This window comes from Caenorhabditis remanei, chromosome IV (genome assembly GCF_010183535.1).
Source record: "Caenorhabditis remanei strain PX506 chromosome IV, whole genome shotgun sequence".
Lineage (NCBI taxonomy): Eukaryota > Metazoa > Nematoda > Chromadorea > Rhabditida > Rhabditidae > Caenorhabditis > Caenorhabditis remanei.
Window position 1 is genome coordinate 5,831,646 of NC_071331.1, and position 18,827 is coordinate 5,850,472.

Sequence of the window (18,827 nt, forward strand, 5' to 3'; positions counted from 1 at the left end):
TGATGCGTATGAGAATGCCAAATTTCAAACATCCCGAGAATTAGGGACCAACACCATAGGGTGTCAGTGAAGATTTGCTCATTTTTTTATTTTTGAGCGGCTTGATAATTATTGCTTCAACTTTCAGAAAAATTTTGTTTCCCTCGATTCTCAATCATACTACAAGCCTATGTACACCTGAAAGGAATAACCTGAAACTGCAAATTAAAACATTCACTCATAAATAGATATCAACAAATGCGAGGCGTAAGGTCCGTAACGAAAATATTTTGATTTTTTTCCGAGTCGCGTTGCGTGCGCGTCGCTGTATATATTGAAAGATGCGACAAAAAAACGTAAAAATTGAATGGTACTCAGCCAAGTCTTTTTGGCACCGTGCCAATCGTTCTGCGTCAGAGCGCGTTTCCGCGACCGACCTGGTTAACCGATTGAATATTGCTTTGATCCATCAAATAATTCTTTAAAAATTGATCGGAGATTGGTAAATCTGAAACATGGAATATGTATTATCAAGTTAACATTTCTTGGAAATTTGTGTGAGTCTTTTTTAAATTTAAGCCACATCTGCTCATCCTGGAAATATCACTAGGTTCAGTTGGTACCCAAAATCGCTCATCTGTTGACAGTCTCCTGGTCCCCGAATCAGGTTCCTGTCCCACTCCAAACTAAAATGTAATTTGTATCACTAAATTATTCTAATTTAGTTTATACTTATTACGTATTTTACTTTCTGTTAATTAACTCCCTTCTTCCCTGTCCCTTCAACCCCATTTCAGGCGGAAGTAAATCCATACAATTCAAGTTGCCGCCTTTCTGTCGTGTCTGCGTCTCTCCAGTCAAAGGCGCACGCTGTTTCGACGTCCACAGGTCTCGCCACGCGCACACCTACTCAACGACTGTGACCGTACTCGACCGACTCCCCTCACTTGGCCTAAAGCCATTAATTAATTCAGTGTTCCTTTGTTCTCTCTTTAAGAGTTGTTGTTATTGTGTTTTGTAAGAGAAGTTGTTAGAGAGCGACCTGTAGTCCCTCGAGAGCCCCCGATACGTGTATCGGGCGCTTGCAGAGCCACTACTATGATCCCTCGATAACCCCTTTTCCCCTTAATTCCTATTGTATTGTAAAAGGCAGAACCGAATAGGTTTTTAACGCAGTTCCTCGCGGGACATGCTTTTTCCCTATAATAAATGGTTCTTGTAAATACTTGAGTTGTCAGCACATCGGGCGCTTCCTTAAAACCACTGAACCACCTATCGGAAGTATAAATTGGGCTCATGTTCCCACCCTACTCGGCACATTACCGGCGGCCTTCTGGAGACAGAAGGGGTGGCCACATCATCTGAAACATAAGTTTTATTGTTTCAGACCCTTGATGTAATCACTCAATCGAGTAGAATAAATAGTTTTGATGAATTTGTTTTGACTGTTATTATACAAAGAGCAAGTGTATTGTATTTTTCAAAACTTGGAACAACTTAGTAATCGTTTCACATCACCACGTACTGCACAAATGTGTGTTCTGAAACAGATTCGGTAAGTTAATTTAGGGGAAATAGAAACAAAGAAGATGTCTGAAGACTAATTTTCTATGGCTTACTGAAACTATGTGAACAATTGAAAATGTTTGTTAACTGCTTGTAACAGAAAATAAGATTTCATGGTCTCGATAACAATTTTCTGTTTTTTAACGTTTCGATGGATGCAATCTGTGATAACAAATTTTTGCAATGAAAAAAAAGAGTAGATCTACTTTCTTCTGGTTTGACCTACCCTTCCTTTCCTCCTCATTTCTACAGTTAGACCCCCCCCCCCAGCCAGTGGCTCAGATCAATAGTGCACGGTCACTCTTCAATTTATTAAAATTTTTATACTGTTCCTGTATTTATATTTTTTATTTTAATAGTTGGTTTTGTTGATCTCTAGATTGTTTCATGTATAGTTTTCATTTCTAGATACAACTTCGTTCAACAATGACAACTGCTCCCATCGACCAGATGGGGTACTCAACTCCTTCTGAGACTGATTATCGTGAGTGATATTAAACAGGAAACAAGTAGATTACGAAACGTTCAGGATACGGAAAAATGCGTGAAGCTACGGAACTTCGGAAACTCGCTGTTCAGCAGAAGAAATCAAAGAAGGGAAAAGGATGCGCCGTTTCAGTGAAAACCAACGAGAACGCCATGAAGGTCAAAGCGGCGATAGCTAGGTGCTTGGAATCTGATGAGAAGAAGGAGAACCTTCCTGGCCCCCGTGCTGAAAAGAAGCCAATGGACAGCCCGACACCAAATCTCATGAATCTGAAAGACTGGGCTCCGTTTGAGTTGAATCAGGAGCAACGTGACAACATTGCTATAGGTGTTTCTACTATTGAAGGCGATGAGGAGACAAAGCATTTCATTGTTTCCCAATGGAATATTCGTGGTGGACACGGTATAATGCCATTGGGGACTGGTGAAGACACTATGGTTTATATCAAAAGAGTCACCGACCGCCCATTCCCTACCGTTGAAGAGTTCCAGAACCGGAAATCACAGCTGGCGGAGGAAATGTTAGGTGTTTACATCAAAACTTGCATCGGAATGGTTTCCCGACTTTCAAAGGGAAGGGAAGGAGGAATTCGTGCTGTCAGAGTGAGTGTTTTCGAGAGAATTTGTGAGATTTCTTTCGATGAGATGTGGAGAAATTCTGGACAACCGAGACTCGATAAGATACTCAATGAGGAATTTGATGTCATCAGAAGACAACTGCTACAAGAGTGTCAAGCACTTGTTTTTGCAAACGGGAAGGACGGAGTTATCACTATGGGAAGACTGGAGGATATGGTGAATAGCGACAAAACTTCTGACACAGAGAAGATCACATCTACCTCGTCAACACCTTCCAAGGAATCCAATGCATGCAAAAAGTGTTTCCGTTCAAGTGAGAGATGCAATGAAGCTAAACTAGAGGCGAAACTGGCGCAGAATAAAGCGGAGAAGTATGAAAAAAAGGCGAAGAGGACTGATGAGTTGGAGAAGAAATTGAAGGAAATGGAACAAATGAGACAGTAAGTATTCAGGGTGATCTGTTTCAACGTTATACTTTTTCCAGAAAACTCTCCGCCTACTCCAAAAAAGACGAAGAAATCGAGAAGCTCCGTGCCAGAATCTTCAAGAAGACTGAGATCGAAAAAGTGTTGAGGGCTGAGAAAAATGAGTGAGTCATTAGGGATTTTGACTGTACTTGTCAAAGCCGGCCCGGCCCAACAAGGCCCAGAAAGACCCGAAGGCCAAAAATTGAGTCAAAAATTGAAATTTTCGAATAAATGGCTAAATTTTGAATATTTTCAACCGAAAAATTGAAACACCTGAAGCAAAACAAAGTTCCGCCCATTTTTTATGCTGCGCGAGATTCCTAAAAGGGGCGGAACTCACTAACTGAAAATCTGAAAAAATTGACAACTTTTCAATGTTTCATCGAAAATTGGAACATTTCTGATGATTTTTCAAAATTTCTTCTAATTCTGAATGATAGTCGAAATTTTGATTTTATCGTGAAATAATTCAAATTTTGAATTTTGGCGCCAAGTATCCGGGCCTTGACAAGCACATTTTTGACTGACCTAAGAATCTATTTCCAGTCTCAAATCGATAAATCACCGCCTCGAACAACAAGTCTCCATTCTGAAGCAGGAAAATGAGCAACACCGACTTGGTGCTCCCCCGGTTACAGTAGACACTGACTGGAGACAGAAGCTTCTGGAATTTAAGCAAATCAAGGATGACGTTAGCAAGGAGAGACGGTTGGAAGAAGCGAGGAGTATGGTTGAGAGGTAGAGCTGAAATGGAAAGATAACCCACTAAATTTATTTCAGACTGATCTCCAATTCTGATTGTGCTGAAACAGAGGATCTTGCAATGTATGAGCTCAACCAACTGGAAGTGTCTACTCGGATTCTGATGGAAGCTCTGCAGTTGAATATTCAGAAAATTGAGGTAATAAACGCTTTTCAACCTACAAACCTATATCAAAAATATTCCCCATTTCCAGAGAACCCATGACTGCTCGGATCTCATTCTACTCTGGGAACTCCCCACCTTATCCCAGGGATTTCTGGAGAAATATCGACTTGAAATAAAGAAAAAACCGTTGGAGATATCAGAAGACACTCACTGTTTCATTTGTTTTGAGAGAAAGAGAGAAGGACATCGGATTCTAAGATGCAAGGGATGCAAGAAGGAGGTTCATGAGGAGGTTAGTGAAGGGTGGATAAGCACTTAATAAATCGATCCAATCAACATTTCAAATCGGTTTGTAATAATAAAGAAACAGTGACTTAATTTTTTCAGTGTGGTATCAAATGGGTCATGGCTAACCCGACGTGTGCATTCTGTCGACGAAAAATGGTGGTTCAAAAGAGATCTTGGGCTTGAGATATGATAATGCTTTATATTCCACCCAGGCTCAGTATAATAATTGATCTTCTATTTTGTTGTATTCTCCTTCCGGTATTTTATAAATTTATTTGAATGTTTTACCGAATAATTGATAATAAAAATTACCCCCCATTGTTTTTACTATAAGTTCCGCGCTGGTTAAAGTTTTCAATGATTTGCTTGACAATTATGCTTGTGATCATTAAAGAAAATTTCAATTTCCCTCGGCTCGGCCCGTCAAATGACAAGATTATACAGAAATTGAAGTTTGTCTGATGAATAACTGTTTCGAAATGTCAACTTGAAGTAGATGAAATATTTAGTCACAATAAGTCCTTCCTGTGTTTCTTATAAAAAACAATATGACGGTTTTTTTCAGACTTGTCACCGGCCGGACCGAACTCAGAAATATTATCGATCCAGATCGACTCGATTTCAACCAAAGTTCTACTTTTTTTTGAAAAAAAGTCTAATTTTCGACTAAAAGTTCAGAATTCAATCGAGTTTCATCCTGAAATTTTGAAAAAATGCAAAAAATGTTGTTTAAAATGTCCAAATAGTTGGTTTCATTGATAAATTTTTTTCTGATTAAAAGTTATACAAAAATTAGAGGGTTTATGCATATATAACTTGTGGCCAATGTCTGCAATTTGTACATGCCTAGAGTGCGGTAAGGATGCTGAAGCCGACATCTCACAGATGTAGACAAAAAAGTGTTCCCATTTTGAGCCGTATTGGTCTTCAGAATAATGAAATTATCGACTTTGTACCGTTTGTAAATGTTAAATTTACAACTTGGAAACAGTTGCCGTGTATTTTGAAACTAGTTTTCCATGCATCTTTGCGTAGAAGTACTCGTTGTTTAGTTTCCTCTCAAACACAAAAACTAAAACTAAATATTGCCAGTCCGAAATGTCGTGCATGAGGGAAAGACAATAAAAAAGAAATAGTTATGTTTTTTAACCTTTTTTTGAAATTTTTGATATATTCTAGATCGGGAGGATTCAATCCCGCGTCTCTGTGAGTAAACCCACAGCCCATAGGTAAGACTGCTCGCAGCGTAACTGACCGAGTCTTACGGGACCCGACACAAGAAAGAATGGTGGGGGAAGTCAATTGAAAAGAAATAGTTATGTTTTTTAACCTTTTTTTGAAATTTCTTATAAATTCTAGATCGGGAGGATTCAATCCCGCGTCTCTGTGAGTAAACCCACAGCCCATATGTAAGACTGCTCGCAGCGTAACTGACCGAGTCTTACGGGACCCGACACAAGAAAGAATGGTGGGGGAAGTCAATTGAAAAGAAGTAATTATGTTTTTTTAAACCTTTTTTCGAAATTTCTTATAAATTCTAGATCGGGAGGATTCAATCTCGCGTCTCTGTGAGTAAACCCACAGCCCATATGTAAGACTGCTCGCAGCGTAACTGACCGAGTCTTACGGGACCCGACACAAGAAAGAATGGTGGGGGAAGTCAATTGAAAATAAATAATTATGTTTTTTTCAAACCTTTTTTGAAATTTCTAAAATATTCTAGATCGGGAGGATTCAATCTCGCGTCTCTGTGAGTAAACCCACAGCCCATAGGTAAGACTGCTCGCAGCGTAACTGACCGAGTCTTACGGGACCCGACACAAGAAAGAATGGTGGGGGAAGTCAATTGAAAAGAAATAGTTATGTTTTTTAACCTTTTTTTGAAATTTCTTATAAATTCTAGATCGGGAGGATTCAATCCCGCGTCTCTGTGAGTAAACCCACAGCCCATATGTAAGACTGCTCGCAGCGTAACTGACCGAGTCTTACGGGACCCGACACAAGAAAGAATGGTGGGGGAAGTCAATTGAAAAGAAGTAATTATGTTTTTTTAAACCTTTTTTCGAAATTTCTTATAAATTCTAGATCGGGAGGATTCAATCTCGCGTCTCTGTGAGTAAACCCACAGCCCATAGGTAAGACTGCTCGCAGCGTAACTGACCGAGTCTTACGGGACCCGACACAAGAAAGAATGGTGGGGGAAGTCAATTGAAAAGAAATAGTTATGTTTTTTAACCTTTTTTTGAAATTTCTTATAAATTCTAGATCGGGAGGAAAAGGACCCATCGTTACTCACGTTATTCCTTTGTCCATTCCATTTGTTGAACCATTGTTGTGTTGCAGCCGTCTACTGTTCTGGGGACGTTGTGGTGCTTCTCGACTAAAAAAGAAAATATTCGGTTTGTTAACTTTATAAACTCGCATGAAGAGGTAATTTGAGAGAGAAAGTAGAAGGGATACAGTAAACAGAAATCGATCGAATGCAATAAGAAACAGGGGTGCCCAAAAAGAGAGGACTGCTCTGTGCCGGAGTGAAAGAGATAACTGACTATATTCCTTCAGCTAGACCTCATTAATATTGGGGGGCGGGGCTTGTTTGCCATCATCTATTAGATTTCACATGGAAATAAGTGAAGAACAATAAAAATAGGGGTCGTCTTGTTAATAATTAATCCCTCGTTCACACCTGTCTGTATGAGTTTTGTTGTTTTCTCAATCGACTTTTCATCTATTTGATTTCCCAGGAAGGTAAGTGACAGGTGTGAGTGTTTGCGGCAGAGAGTAACAATATGAAAACAGGCCAATTTCTTCACATTCAAAATTAATATGCCATCATGATGCAAGTTCACACCCCTTGTGAGCTGCGGTTTTTGATTTTCTCCAGCTTATCTTATTGAAAGTCAATAACATCTATATACCGATCGACCATAAAGAATTCTCATTATGCCGACAAGGTGCGAACGCCGAGATCAATAATTACAAATGTGAGAATGCCAGCCAGTGTTCTTATTGTTATTCTCTACTGCAGACAGACCCATCTGTCGCTTATCATCCTGAGAAATCTAATAGAAGTTGACAATAAGACACGCCCCCTAGTCCTTATGAGGTCAGTCTGACGGAATACAGTCAGTTATCCCTTTTACTCCCGCACTGAGCAGTCCTCGCTTTTTGGGCTCTCAGTTTTTATTCCATTCGATCTACATGTGTTCCCTATGTACCTTTTGATTTCTCTGTCATGTCACCTCTTCATGCGAGCTTATAAAGTTCACAAACCGAATATTTTCTTTTTCAGTCGAGAACCACAACGTCCCCAGAACAGTAGACGGCTGCAACACAACAATGGTTCAACAAATGGAATGGACAAAGGAATAACGTGAGTAACAATGGGGTCTGAAAAGAACTACAAATCATGTTTTTCGCGCACCCCTGGCGAAGCAAACGGTGTTGTAATGAAAAAACTACAAAAATGACTATAAATCAATTTTCAGGAACAGTAAAATCTTTTTAATTTCTTTTTTTCATGTTCAAAATTTTTACCATTACTATTTATCATACTTGTCAACCGATGAGCTGTATATCAAATGCATATTTTCTATTGTTGCGCCTATTGAAGCAGAAATGAAATCTTAGATTCTCATGAAATTGTTCTTATGATAAAAATAAGAGGTCATAAAATTCGACTCAAACTAAAATGTAATTTCTATAAACCTTGTTAAAAGAAACATGAATCAGTAAAGTTTTTCTGTTTTTATTTTCTTGCTTTGGGTAACGGAACTTTCAAAAGGTTAATCATTTGACAAGCTCTTGTTTTGCTTTGGTCCCTCTGTTATTGGATAAAATAACGTCTTGAAAATTGATTCAAATTTTTACAGTCTTTCTTATTGGTGAAAACAGTGGAAACTATCCAGAGTCTTAGTATCAAAAAAAGTTAAAAACAGTCAGCGGCATTGAAGCAACATTGAAACGGATATTAGTTTTCACTGTTTTTCTTATCAATTAATTCCGTTGTTCATTTTTTTTCCAAATCAATTTGTGCTGACACTCGAATCGAGTTTTTGGATTGATGTACATATTTTGGAACTTTGAAATCATTCTAATTCTGAATCATTCTAAAAATCTTAACTTTCGATTTCCTTTCAAAACAATCTCCTCGCTCAAAAATACCCTCTGTTTCGATAACATAGCAAAAATAGGCAATGCAGTGCATCATTCAATGTGTTCAACAAACTTAATTCACCTAAAAACCAAAAGCTTGGAAGTTATAATTGCGTTCTTCCAACTAGAAACTTGTGTGTGAGGAGAGAAATCTAACAATCTTATAGAACAGTATGGATTAACAGCAAACGTTTTTTGTGGACATGCTGAAACAGAAATTAAATTATAGTTTTCACACTTTTTTTAAAATGAAAAACGTTAATTAAAGCAAATAACAGCAGAGTTGAGGTTCAACAAGACTAATTGAAATCGCTGTGAGTCAATGAAAAATGTTCCGTTTTTTAGTTGTTGATAAACGAACTAAACGATGTCACGACAAGTATACGCATTCGAAACCATTTCTTCGAGAGATTTTTTTCATTATCAATTCGTTCTCCATCATTATCAAAACCAATAGCTACTTAAATTTGGATTTGAAATTTCAGCACCCTCCCTTACTTCCAATTTATGAAAGCTTCTGGGTTTTCTTGCAGGAATGTTTCGAGACATGAGAAATCTTCTGCCCTCCCATATTCTAAAGCAATTATAGTTGGACCAAAAACATAGACCAAACTATTTTTTCTGTTTCCAGTTCAACTTTTATGGACCTCACACCTAAACGTTTATTATATCAGAAAAACTAAATGAAAAAAACTGTGACTAAAGAATATTATATCAACATGCGTTTTTTTAACTTGTTAAACGAAGTGAGTGCAAATTTTAAGAAAATGTATAGGGTAATCATAAAACAAAACAGACAGACATTTTAATGAAAAGTTCTCATGAGATTATTAACATGAATCTTATTGGTGTAAGTAGGAGTGAAAAATGTCATTGGTTTTTGATGAAGGTTTCTTTCAGTTTAATAAGACCAATTCCAATACACACAGTTTCAGTCAATAACCTTAAGCAAACATTGAAGCAGTAAAAAATTATCTTTGCCGTTTCTGCTTTTCTCTCATCAAACAACTACAGCATGTTGCGTACAGTTTCCAAAAATTTTAGTTTCATTTCCATTCGTTCAGACTTTTTTTCGTGACACAAAAATAAAATTATGTTTCTCCTCATTCATAAAATTTTGCTAAAAATATTCAATTCAATGGTGATTTTATTGGATGTGAATCTTCTTACTGTAGTTATTCAGAAATGGGTAATGACGACTCAAAAAAACATGTTTTCGATGTTTCTCTGTGATCTTACATTTCGTTTTTTGTAATGAGAAGGAAATAGCCAAAGTACACTTTGCATTTTTCAGTAGTACCGTAACTGTCCCTTTCCTGAATGTATATTATCAAGTATTTACTGTTTCTGTATGTTTTTATGTTATGTTGTGACCTCTTCAATTAATTCCGCGGTGCAACGAAATCTAGAAAATTTTTAACTTTTCCGTTTTTCACAGCGTATGAGAATGCCAAATTTCAAATCCTTCCCGTATGAGAATGCCAAATTTCAAATCCTTCCCATTTCAAACATCCCGAAAACAGTAGATTTAAAATTTAATCTTGAAATAAAAATAAACCTACCGTAAATACTGTATTATAACGGCATGCCGTTATATTTTTCAACTGCATCCTAGAGAAATGTTGTGGTTTCAGAAACTCATTAATAATTGAACGAAAAAACTTTTTGGACGCTTTATTTGCTGACCCAGAAGTTACTTATCACGCTGCTTCTAATCAGAACCAGTAAAAAAACACTGGTATAGTCATATTATTGAGTTCTGAGTATAGATAGGGTGCCGTTATAATACAGGTGCCGTTCTATTACAGGTGCCGTAATAATACAGTATTTACGGTATTTTACATTTTGGTTTTAAATTTTTTTTAGAAAGATTGCTGATTCTGTCTCTTTGAACTAAGTTGATAGGCTTCCATTAAAATTAAAATCCCACCCGCCCGTAAATCGACGCCACGTATATTGCGCCAACGATCTCATTTGGGGCCAACACCATAGTGAAGTCAGTGAAGATTTGCTCTTTTTTTTTACTTTCGGGCGGCTTGATAATTATTGCTTCAACTTTCAGAAAAATTTTGTTTCCCTCGATTCTCAATATCATACTACAAGCCTATGTACACCTGAAATGGATAATGTGAAACTGCAAATTAAAACATTCACTCATAAATAGATCAACAAATAAATACATAAATAATAGAAATCAAAAAATGGATCAAAACCACACAATACATAAATAATAATGACACATATGGTACATGAAAGGATCTCAAATTAGTGTGGCGGTCGTTTGGGGATTTGTGGTCGGGCGGGGATATCAGGTGGCGTGCTGGAAGGGGTGACGGCTCTCTTCGGAATCTGGGGCGGAAGGATTCCTCCTCGACCTCCTGGTGGTGCCGGTGCAGGTCTTGGAGCTTGCGGAGCTGCTTGAATGGCTGGCGCTCTTTCGACGCCAATCGTTCCCATATTCACTTCAGAAATGATACGGAGAGCTTCTTTACACGCGGCATACAGTCTAAGCATCTCCTCTCGTTTCAGTGCTTCCAGTTTGGCTTCCTCCATGAGAGCGTCCGTATCACCGCCTCGATAGATCTCTGATATCAGTTCGTTCTTCATGAATTCACCGACTTGATTCACAACCAAATGCATCACCACCTTCGGCACCATATCCTTAATCGTCTTCGTCACAATTCGCATGTACGAGTCAACGAGATTCCGAATCGTCTCCACTTGTCTCTCCAATTGTGGATCCATCGATGCAGATTCCTGTGGATCTTCCTCCGGTGACGTCGACCTCATCTGCTTCTCCGGGTGGACTCCAGCGCGTAGGAATGACGATTTCCACGCGTCAACTTCTTCAAGACACGAGCACCCGAGATCCAGTTGTTTGTAGTCTTTGTACATGTTTCTAGAAAATGAGAATAGGTGGGCGTGGCCTAACAGATCCTATGACTCTTACCTTCCATCCTGATGGTACAACCCGAATCTGAATGCTCGCGTCATAAATGTACTCTCCAAATCTCGCAGCCTAATTCCATCCAATGTTAGCATGAATTTCTTCTCCTTTTCCTATAAAAATTTAAGGAATAGGAGGCTCCGCCCATTTTCAGATTCCTCCTACCGATTCATCCTTATACCAACACAAGCTGTCGGACGAGAGGACGAACCAAAGATCCTTGGGACCACGAACAAGCGACGAGTTATTGAACATGAGCCATCCTTTTCGGATGACGTGGTTTCCGATGGATGCTTTCGCGAGGGATTGGCCTTGAGTCGCCTTGGCTTCAGCGCTGAAAATTAGAGGGGTTTTATAGCGAAATCGTGCATAATCGGATCGGACCGGACCGTAACTCGCCTAAAACTCAATATTATGAGCTGAAAAATATACCAAAATGTAGATCTCAGCAAGATCTATGCTATTTTCGTGTTTCTAGCCATTTTGTTTTTAGTGATTTTTGCGTTTTTGGCCATTTTTGGAATTTTGGCACTTTTCACGTTTTTGGTCATTTTCGCGTTTTTGGTCATTTTCGTGTTTTTGGCACTTTTTCCTTTTTTGGCCATTTTTGGATTTTTGGCCATTTCCGCTTTTTTGATAATTTCGCGTTTTTGACCATTTTCGCATTTTTGGCCATTTTTACTCTTTTGACAATTTTCACGTTTTTTTTGCCATTTCTATATTTTTGGCCATTTTCGCATTTTTGGCCATTTTCGTTTTTTGGCAATTTTTCCGGTTTTTGGCCATTTTTTGCGTTTTTGACTTACAATTTTTCCCGGCCCGCGGCACATTAACAACAATCCGGCCCGTAGTGAGTCACATATATAGAACTCACTGATATCTTCATTTTGGTATATTGTTCAGGTCATAATTTTTTGTTTTAAGCGAGTTACGGCCCGTTTCGGTCTGATTGAGAAGTCTGGCTATCACGCAGAGTCCAGGACAACCTATGCAGACGCGCTCTATTGACAAGCATGGCACATTTTTGCGTCACGGTGAACTTTCGAACTTCTGTGCATACCGTGGTGAACATTAGAATTCATTTTTCAACGTTAAATAAATTCTAATGTTCACAACGGTACGCACAGAAGTTCGAAAGTTCACCGTGACGCAAAAAAATGACCACGCTTGTCAATAGAGCGCGTCTGCATAGGTTGTCCTGGACTCAAGGGCTATAACTAACTTGCTGAAACCAATAAAATCCTCATGATTCGTATTCATATAAGCCAACTGATAATCTACAAGAAGTGAAATCTCCTGTTTCGCCTTCTGCTCTTTCTCCCTCATAAAAGTGACGACGTGCCGTTCCAACTCTTCCCTCAATCGGGGATATCGTGCCACCGTATCAGCACATTGTCTGATCACTCTCGCCAACTCATTCACCACTAAATCCACACATTTCATCGATGGCTCTATCAGACGGCGGATTTGTTTTTTGGCGATCGCCTCGAATGCCATGTCGGGAGTGAATAGGCCGACACGGATACCGTGAATATTGCGGATTGCGAATTGAATCTCTTTTCGCATCTCTGTCTCGTCAATCTCCATTTTGACGATTTCGAATGGAAAACGTTCGTGGAAGAGGCGATTGATACGCGCACCGCCGGATAACTCGTTCGTTGACACAAGCTTAGCTGACGATCCTTGGATCGATCGCTCGACATCCGCACTGAATTGGGTCACCATTCTGGAAAAAGAGGAGATTATAGGGAAATGATATTGGAGGATGTCCCGGTTCGTCAGTCAGTCTGTCTGTCAGTTCGGATCAGGGCTGTGCAAAATTTATTTCGGTTTTTCGGTGGGCTTCAGAAAAATTTTCGGATAGTTTTCGAAAAAACCGTTCGTAAATTTAGGTAATTTCTGCTGAAATCTTCAAAATTAAATAACAAAAATAGTGATTTTCCGGTTTTTCTTGATTTTTTCTGATTTTATATACTAGCTGTATTCAAAAACAGGTTTCCGGAATCTTTCATTAAAATACTTACAGTTTTCATAAAAATTCAAGATTTTTGCTTCTGAAAAGCTTTTTTTTTCAGATTTTTTCGGTTTTCTCGGTCAAAAATTCAGAACCACTTTTCAATCTCTCATCTAAAATGTGATCGTTTTTGATGATTTTTTTCTAATTCTCAATCATAATCGAGAATTTGACAATTTCGCAAAAAAATCCAAAAATCCGAAAAACAATTCAACTTTGAATCTTGGCTGCAATTATCCGGACCTTGACGAGTATGGAAATTTTTTATTTTTTAGAAAATTTTTGACCGAAAAAAACCTGAAAAAAAAATGCTAAGAAAACTGTCTGAAAAAAAAGCGTTTCTCGGAAGCAAAAATCTTGAATTTTTATGAAAACTGTAAGTATTTCAAGGACAGACCCCCAGAAACCTGTTTTTGAGTACAAAAATAGAAAAAAATCCGGAAAAAATAAGAAAATCCCTATTTTTGTACAACACGCTTCTTACAACCGCGCTCTATCGAAACCGAAGAAAATTGTGTGCGAAATTGAGAGACTCAGAGAAAAAGAGACATTTTTCAAGGGTATTTCGGTGGGGCGCAGTTGTAAGAACAGGAGAAATTTCTAAAATTTTTTGATCAATTTTTTCGAAAACGATCCGAAAAATGTTTCGAAAAGTTTGGACCGAAAAAGCAGAAACATTTTTTTGCACAGCACTATATCTATTGTCTGTAACCCTGTCTGTCTGTCCACATGTCTCTCCAGTGGAGGGCCGCCACAACTCACTGCATCAACGCTTTGGTCTTCCTTCCCGGATCATTCGGCTGATAATCCTTATACTCAGCCACATCCCTCTCCAACATCAACAATCTCTTCTGTAAACTATCCCTCAACGTTGGCAGTGTATCCCTAATATGATTCGTCAGTTGCTGATTCAACGTATACTGTAGATACGCCGTTCCCATTCTATCAGCCATCGCGCGATACGACGGATGGGAGATAAAGAATTTGCGTTCCGCTTCCAACGCCGCTCGAATATCCTTCCTCCCCACTATATCCTTCTGCCCTCGATTCACCACTCCAACATAACCCCGTCGAAGTGGGAGGAGCTTATTGTCAAGAATCTCTCGGGCGTCAGTTCCCTCATCCATTAAATCTAGTTTTGTGAGCACTCCAATCGTTCGGAGACCCTGTGGATCCACTTCTTTCGCCATTTTCAACGCGTCAGACGTGGCTAAATCACTGTTTGCCGGCGTGACGGCTAGAATAAGACACGTTTCTTGTCCGATGAACGACAGAATCATCTCACGGATCTGATGTTCGATATCCGCCGGCTGATCGCCCACCGCCACTTTTGTCAGACCGGGCAGATCAATCAACGTGAGATTGAGCACTGAAAAATCGATATTTCAGACTCCGCCCCTTTTCCAGCAGCCCGTACCATTCGGAGAGTAAACTCTCAAATTGATAGGAATGGCGCTGATTCCCTTATTCTGGCCGGTGACTCTATCGGTTTCCTCTTCGATTTCTTTGCGAACCTCGTCGAAATCCACGTATCGATGAGCCTTTTTATGGAGAAACTCGGCGTATTCATTGGGATCTTGAATCAATTGAAGAATCAGTGGACGACGTGTCACGATGCCACAGCCACGTGGAAGGAAGTCTCTGAAAGAATTAATTGTGTTCAAAAATGGGTGATTTCGCTGATTTTTGAGGAATTTTGTTTTATTTCTCAGAATAAAATGCACAAAGTTGGGGGAAAAAAATCACTGAAAAACTGGAATTACTAGAAGAATTGAATTTGTTGTCGGAATCCTTGAAAATCTCATAAAACCAACTAAAAAGAAGTTTCGACCCAGATTTCCTACTGACCCCAAATAGTCTGGTTGCACCAGACCCAATCTCTAATTTTGAACAAAATTTTCATTTAAAAAATTGATTTTTCGTTTTTTTTCTAACCGAGCTTTGCCAATCGATTTTACCTAGTAATTTTCTATCAATTTTTCAGATTTTCATGTGAATTTCATCGATTTTTTTGTTGAAAACTTTGATTTTTCATTTGTTTTCCTTTAAAAACACTATTTTTAAGCGATTTTGCCAAATTTTTATAATTTTCAGTCGAAAATCACTGAAAAACTGAAATCACTAGAAAAATTCAGCAAAAGGTCGATCGTAATCATGAAAAATGAATTTAAACGAGTGGAAGCGAAAACTGTAATTTCCAGTGAATTCGTGTATGAAATCGCAAAAAATCTGCGTTTTCCAGTGAAAATTCTTTAAAATGAAATTCAAAAAGTGAATTTCGGTTAGAATTGTCTGAAAACCATTGAATCGTGACAAAAAACTATTACACTCACGGTAAACTAAGAAAAATGACTAAAAATTATCAAAAATTCGATTTTTTCGCCTAAAAGACGCAAAAAACCAGAGAACTACTGAAAAAACCGTGCGAAAATTTCAAAAAAAAAATGCTAAAACTGCAAAATTCTTCGCTTTTATGGAAAAATGATGCTGAAAATTGTCAAAATATGCAGAAAATATTGAAATGTCCGGAATTTTTTAAAGAATGACGAGAATTTGAAGTCGGCAGAGCTAAAAGCTTGAATTATCTGTCTGAAATGCTGAAAATCTGAAATTTTTGGAGAATTTGAAAGAAATTTTGCGAAAACTGTTAAAATAAGGAGGTTTTCAGCGATTTAGATGTCGAAAAGCTGAAAATTATGTCGAATTGATGAAGAAACTGCGCAAAATCGTATTTTAAGAAGGAAAATACTGAAGAATAAAGTTTTTCGAGCATTCATTTGCGTTTTAAGGGTAGTTTTTCCACGGAAATTAATCTAATTCACTCGAAAAATCAGAAAAATTGATGAAAACTATTAGAAAAGTGCTAAAAATTCGAAAAATCTTCGCTTTTACGGAAAAATTGATGCAGAAAATTGTCAAAATATGCGGAAAAATTATTTTTAATATTTGAAATATGGAAATGTCTGGAATTTGATAAAATGACGTGGATATGAAGTCGCTAGAGCCGAAATACTAACATTTTCTGTCTGAAATGCTGAAAATCGGCAATTTTTTGAAGAATTGAGTGAAAATTGGCGAAAAATGTCGAAATAAGAGGAAAACTAGTCGACAATAATGCGAAAAACGTGAAAATTCAGCGATTTTGATGCTGAGAAGTTGAAAAATATGTGAAATTGATGGAGAAACTGCCGAAAATTGTTGAAACTCGTCAAAAATTCAGTGAAAATCAAAAAATTTGGATAAAACCGCTCAAAAATCGTGTTTTTTGGAGGGAAACTGATGGAAAATCAAGATTTTCAACAAAAAATCAAAAAATCAATAAAAATCGTATCAAAAATCCGAAAAATCGAAGGAAAATTAGCTAAAAATGTGAAAACTGAAATTCGGCCGAAAAATTGAAAAATCGATTTTTTCTGAAATTTAGTTCGAAATTAGAGATTTTAGCCGTCTTTTTTTCAGATTTTCAAGAATTTCCGACAATAAATTCTATTGAAAACCTGCAAAAACGCTACAAAAATTGATAAAAATGACGAAATTTTTGTTTTTTTTCGAATTTTTCCAAAGAAATCTGTAATTTCTCACTCACTTCCCCACGAAATTCTCCAAAACCGATGATTTTCCGGCGGATTGTCCTCCGACAACAGCAATTTGTGGGAGGTCGAAGGAGAAGTCGGTGCCGAGCTGTGAGAATGCGTCCTGAACACGATTGATGACAGGGATTAGTGATTGCATTCCCTGGTTGGACCACGCCATGTTTGATTAACTGAAAATTGGGAAAAATTGGGAGAAGTTGAGAAATTTGGGCGAAAAAATGACGAAAAATGAATGGAAAACGATGAAAAACATTTTTTGAAATTTGGAATTTGGCGCCGAAAAAAAAACGCGCGCCGGCGGAATTTCGGAGTGTCGTTGTGAGAAATTTCAGGCGTGAAAATTTAGTTTTTTTTTTAAATAATTTTAGTAAATGTGCTTGAAATTAACTGAAGAATTTTGTAGTTTTATTGGATAACCAATTATCATAGTGCGGCACGTTTCTTACAACCGCGCTCTACCGAAATCCAAGAAAATTGTGTGCGAAATTGAGAGACTCAGAGAAAAAGAGACATTTTCAAGGGCATTTCGGTGGAGCACAGTTGTAAGAACTAAGCCATTGCCTGATCCAACTAATAATTTCTTACAAATTGATCGGAAATTGGTAAATCTGTAACATAGACTATAGACTGACTAAAATTTATTGAACACTTTTGTGGAGTGTTTGAATTTACTGTAGCTAGTTTATTTTTTAAATTGTCTGAAACTTGAAATCTCTATAAAAACCGCTCTACGAAAAAAACCAGTTTCAGACTAGTTTTATTGAACAATAATTTTGTACCAGAACAATTTCACCACAGTGTTTGACTCATCAGCTTTAACAACAATTTCGAAACAGTAACTCGATCAAAATTTGAGTTGGCTTACTGTTAGTGAAAATCGTTCTCATAGTCAGTTGCATATTAGCACGACACGCGTCTTACAACCACGCTCTACCGAAACCGAAGAAAATTGTGTGCGGAATTTGAGAGAGAGAAAAAACTGTGCCGAGCTAATAACTATCTTTACAACTAGATATCATGTTCCAGTAGTTTTAAAGCAAAATAACAATTTTCTGTTTCTTTCTAGTTATTCACTGTCTAAAACAATCAACTGCAATACACAATGGTTTCCAACTATCCCTCTGCTCTTTTCATTTCAAATCTGACTAGCTAGGCCTAGAATGTTTAATGATGAGTGCGACTCTTTAAAGGCAATCATTGTCGTTGAATGACTTATTATAACTTAAAGTAGCGCTGTTGAATCGTTGTTGTAATTAAAATTAGATAACTACGTCGTCAAAAGCGCTGAACACTAGGTATTCATTTCACTAATAAAAATTCACTAATATTCAAAAACTGCAAAGGTGTTTGAAAAATTATTTGTTTATCACAATGTTGAAAGCTTTTCAAACACTTTTATGGTTAATTTCTGCAAGCCAATAGAATTAATCTAACAGTGTCAATAATTTTGATTTTCATTAGAGTTTCAGTCAGAAGTTCTCGATCGAATCCTTTCAATTTATCTTCCATTCATAAAATGACTATTGTGAATCTGAAAAAAATTGCTGTCGCAGTTTATTCTTTTGTCCGTGAGTCAAAAAACTAGATTTGCTTTGATCTTATGTTAATTTGGTTCATGCCTTTTTGAAGCTATATATTTCAGACTGAATATGATTGAGTATCCGTTTACTATTAAAGGAGGACTGAAGTCATATTTTTTTATTTCAGATTCTGATACTTCAGAAAATTCTGAGCAACTTTCATCATTGGAGCATGTGCTAAAAATCGCTCTAAACGCCCTAAATTCGCGTTTTCCCGGCTCAAAATGAGCTTTCGTGGAAGAGTTTTCACACGCGAATTTTTGCCCCCGTGTAGTCCTCCTCTCGGACAAAATTATTTCTTTTAA

At 37.7% G+C, this 18,827-nt stretch overlaps 2 protein-coding genes across 2 annotated transcripts; one reads left to right on the forward strand and one right to left on the reverse strand.

Annotated features, from left to right (window-relative positions):
• Positions 1 to 1,971: 1,971 nt before the first annotated feature.
• Positions 1,972 to 4,416, forward strand: GCK72_012541 (uncharacterized protein; the record flags this gene model as incomplete). Its single annotated transcript, XM_053729199.1, has 7 exons — positions 1,972 to 2,029; positions 2,075 to 3,050; positions 3,095 to 3,199; positions 3,624 to 3,815; positions 3,858 to 3,978; positions 4,034 to 4,237; positions 4,333 to 4,416. 7 exons carry the CDS (start codon positions 1,972 to 1,974, stop codon positions 4,414 to 4,416), a joined length of 1,740 nt encoding a protein of 579 aa, XP_053583971.1.
• A 6,237-nt stretch (positions 4,417 to 10,653) lies between these two features.
• Positions 10,654 to 17,102, reverse strand: GCK72_012542 (uncharacterized protein; the record flags this gene model as incomplete). Its single annotated transcript, XM_053729200.1, has 7 exons — positions 10,654 to 11,287; positions 11,339 to 11,448; positions 11,501 to 11,669; positions 12,558 to 13,061; positions 14,112 to 14,718; positions 14,767 to 14,990; positions 16,936 to 17,102. The coding sequence occupies 7 exons, from the start codon at positions 17,100 to 17,102 to the stop codon at positions 10,654 to 10,656; spliced, it is 2,415 nt and encodes an 804-aa protein (XP_053583972.1).
• Between the last annotated feature and the right edge of the window lie 1,725 nt (positions 17,103 to 18,827).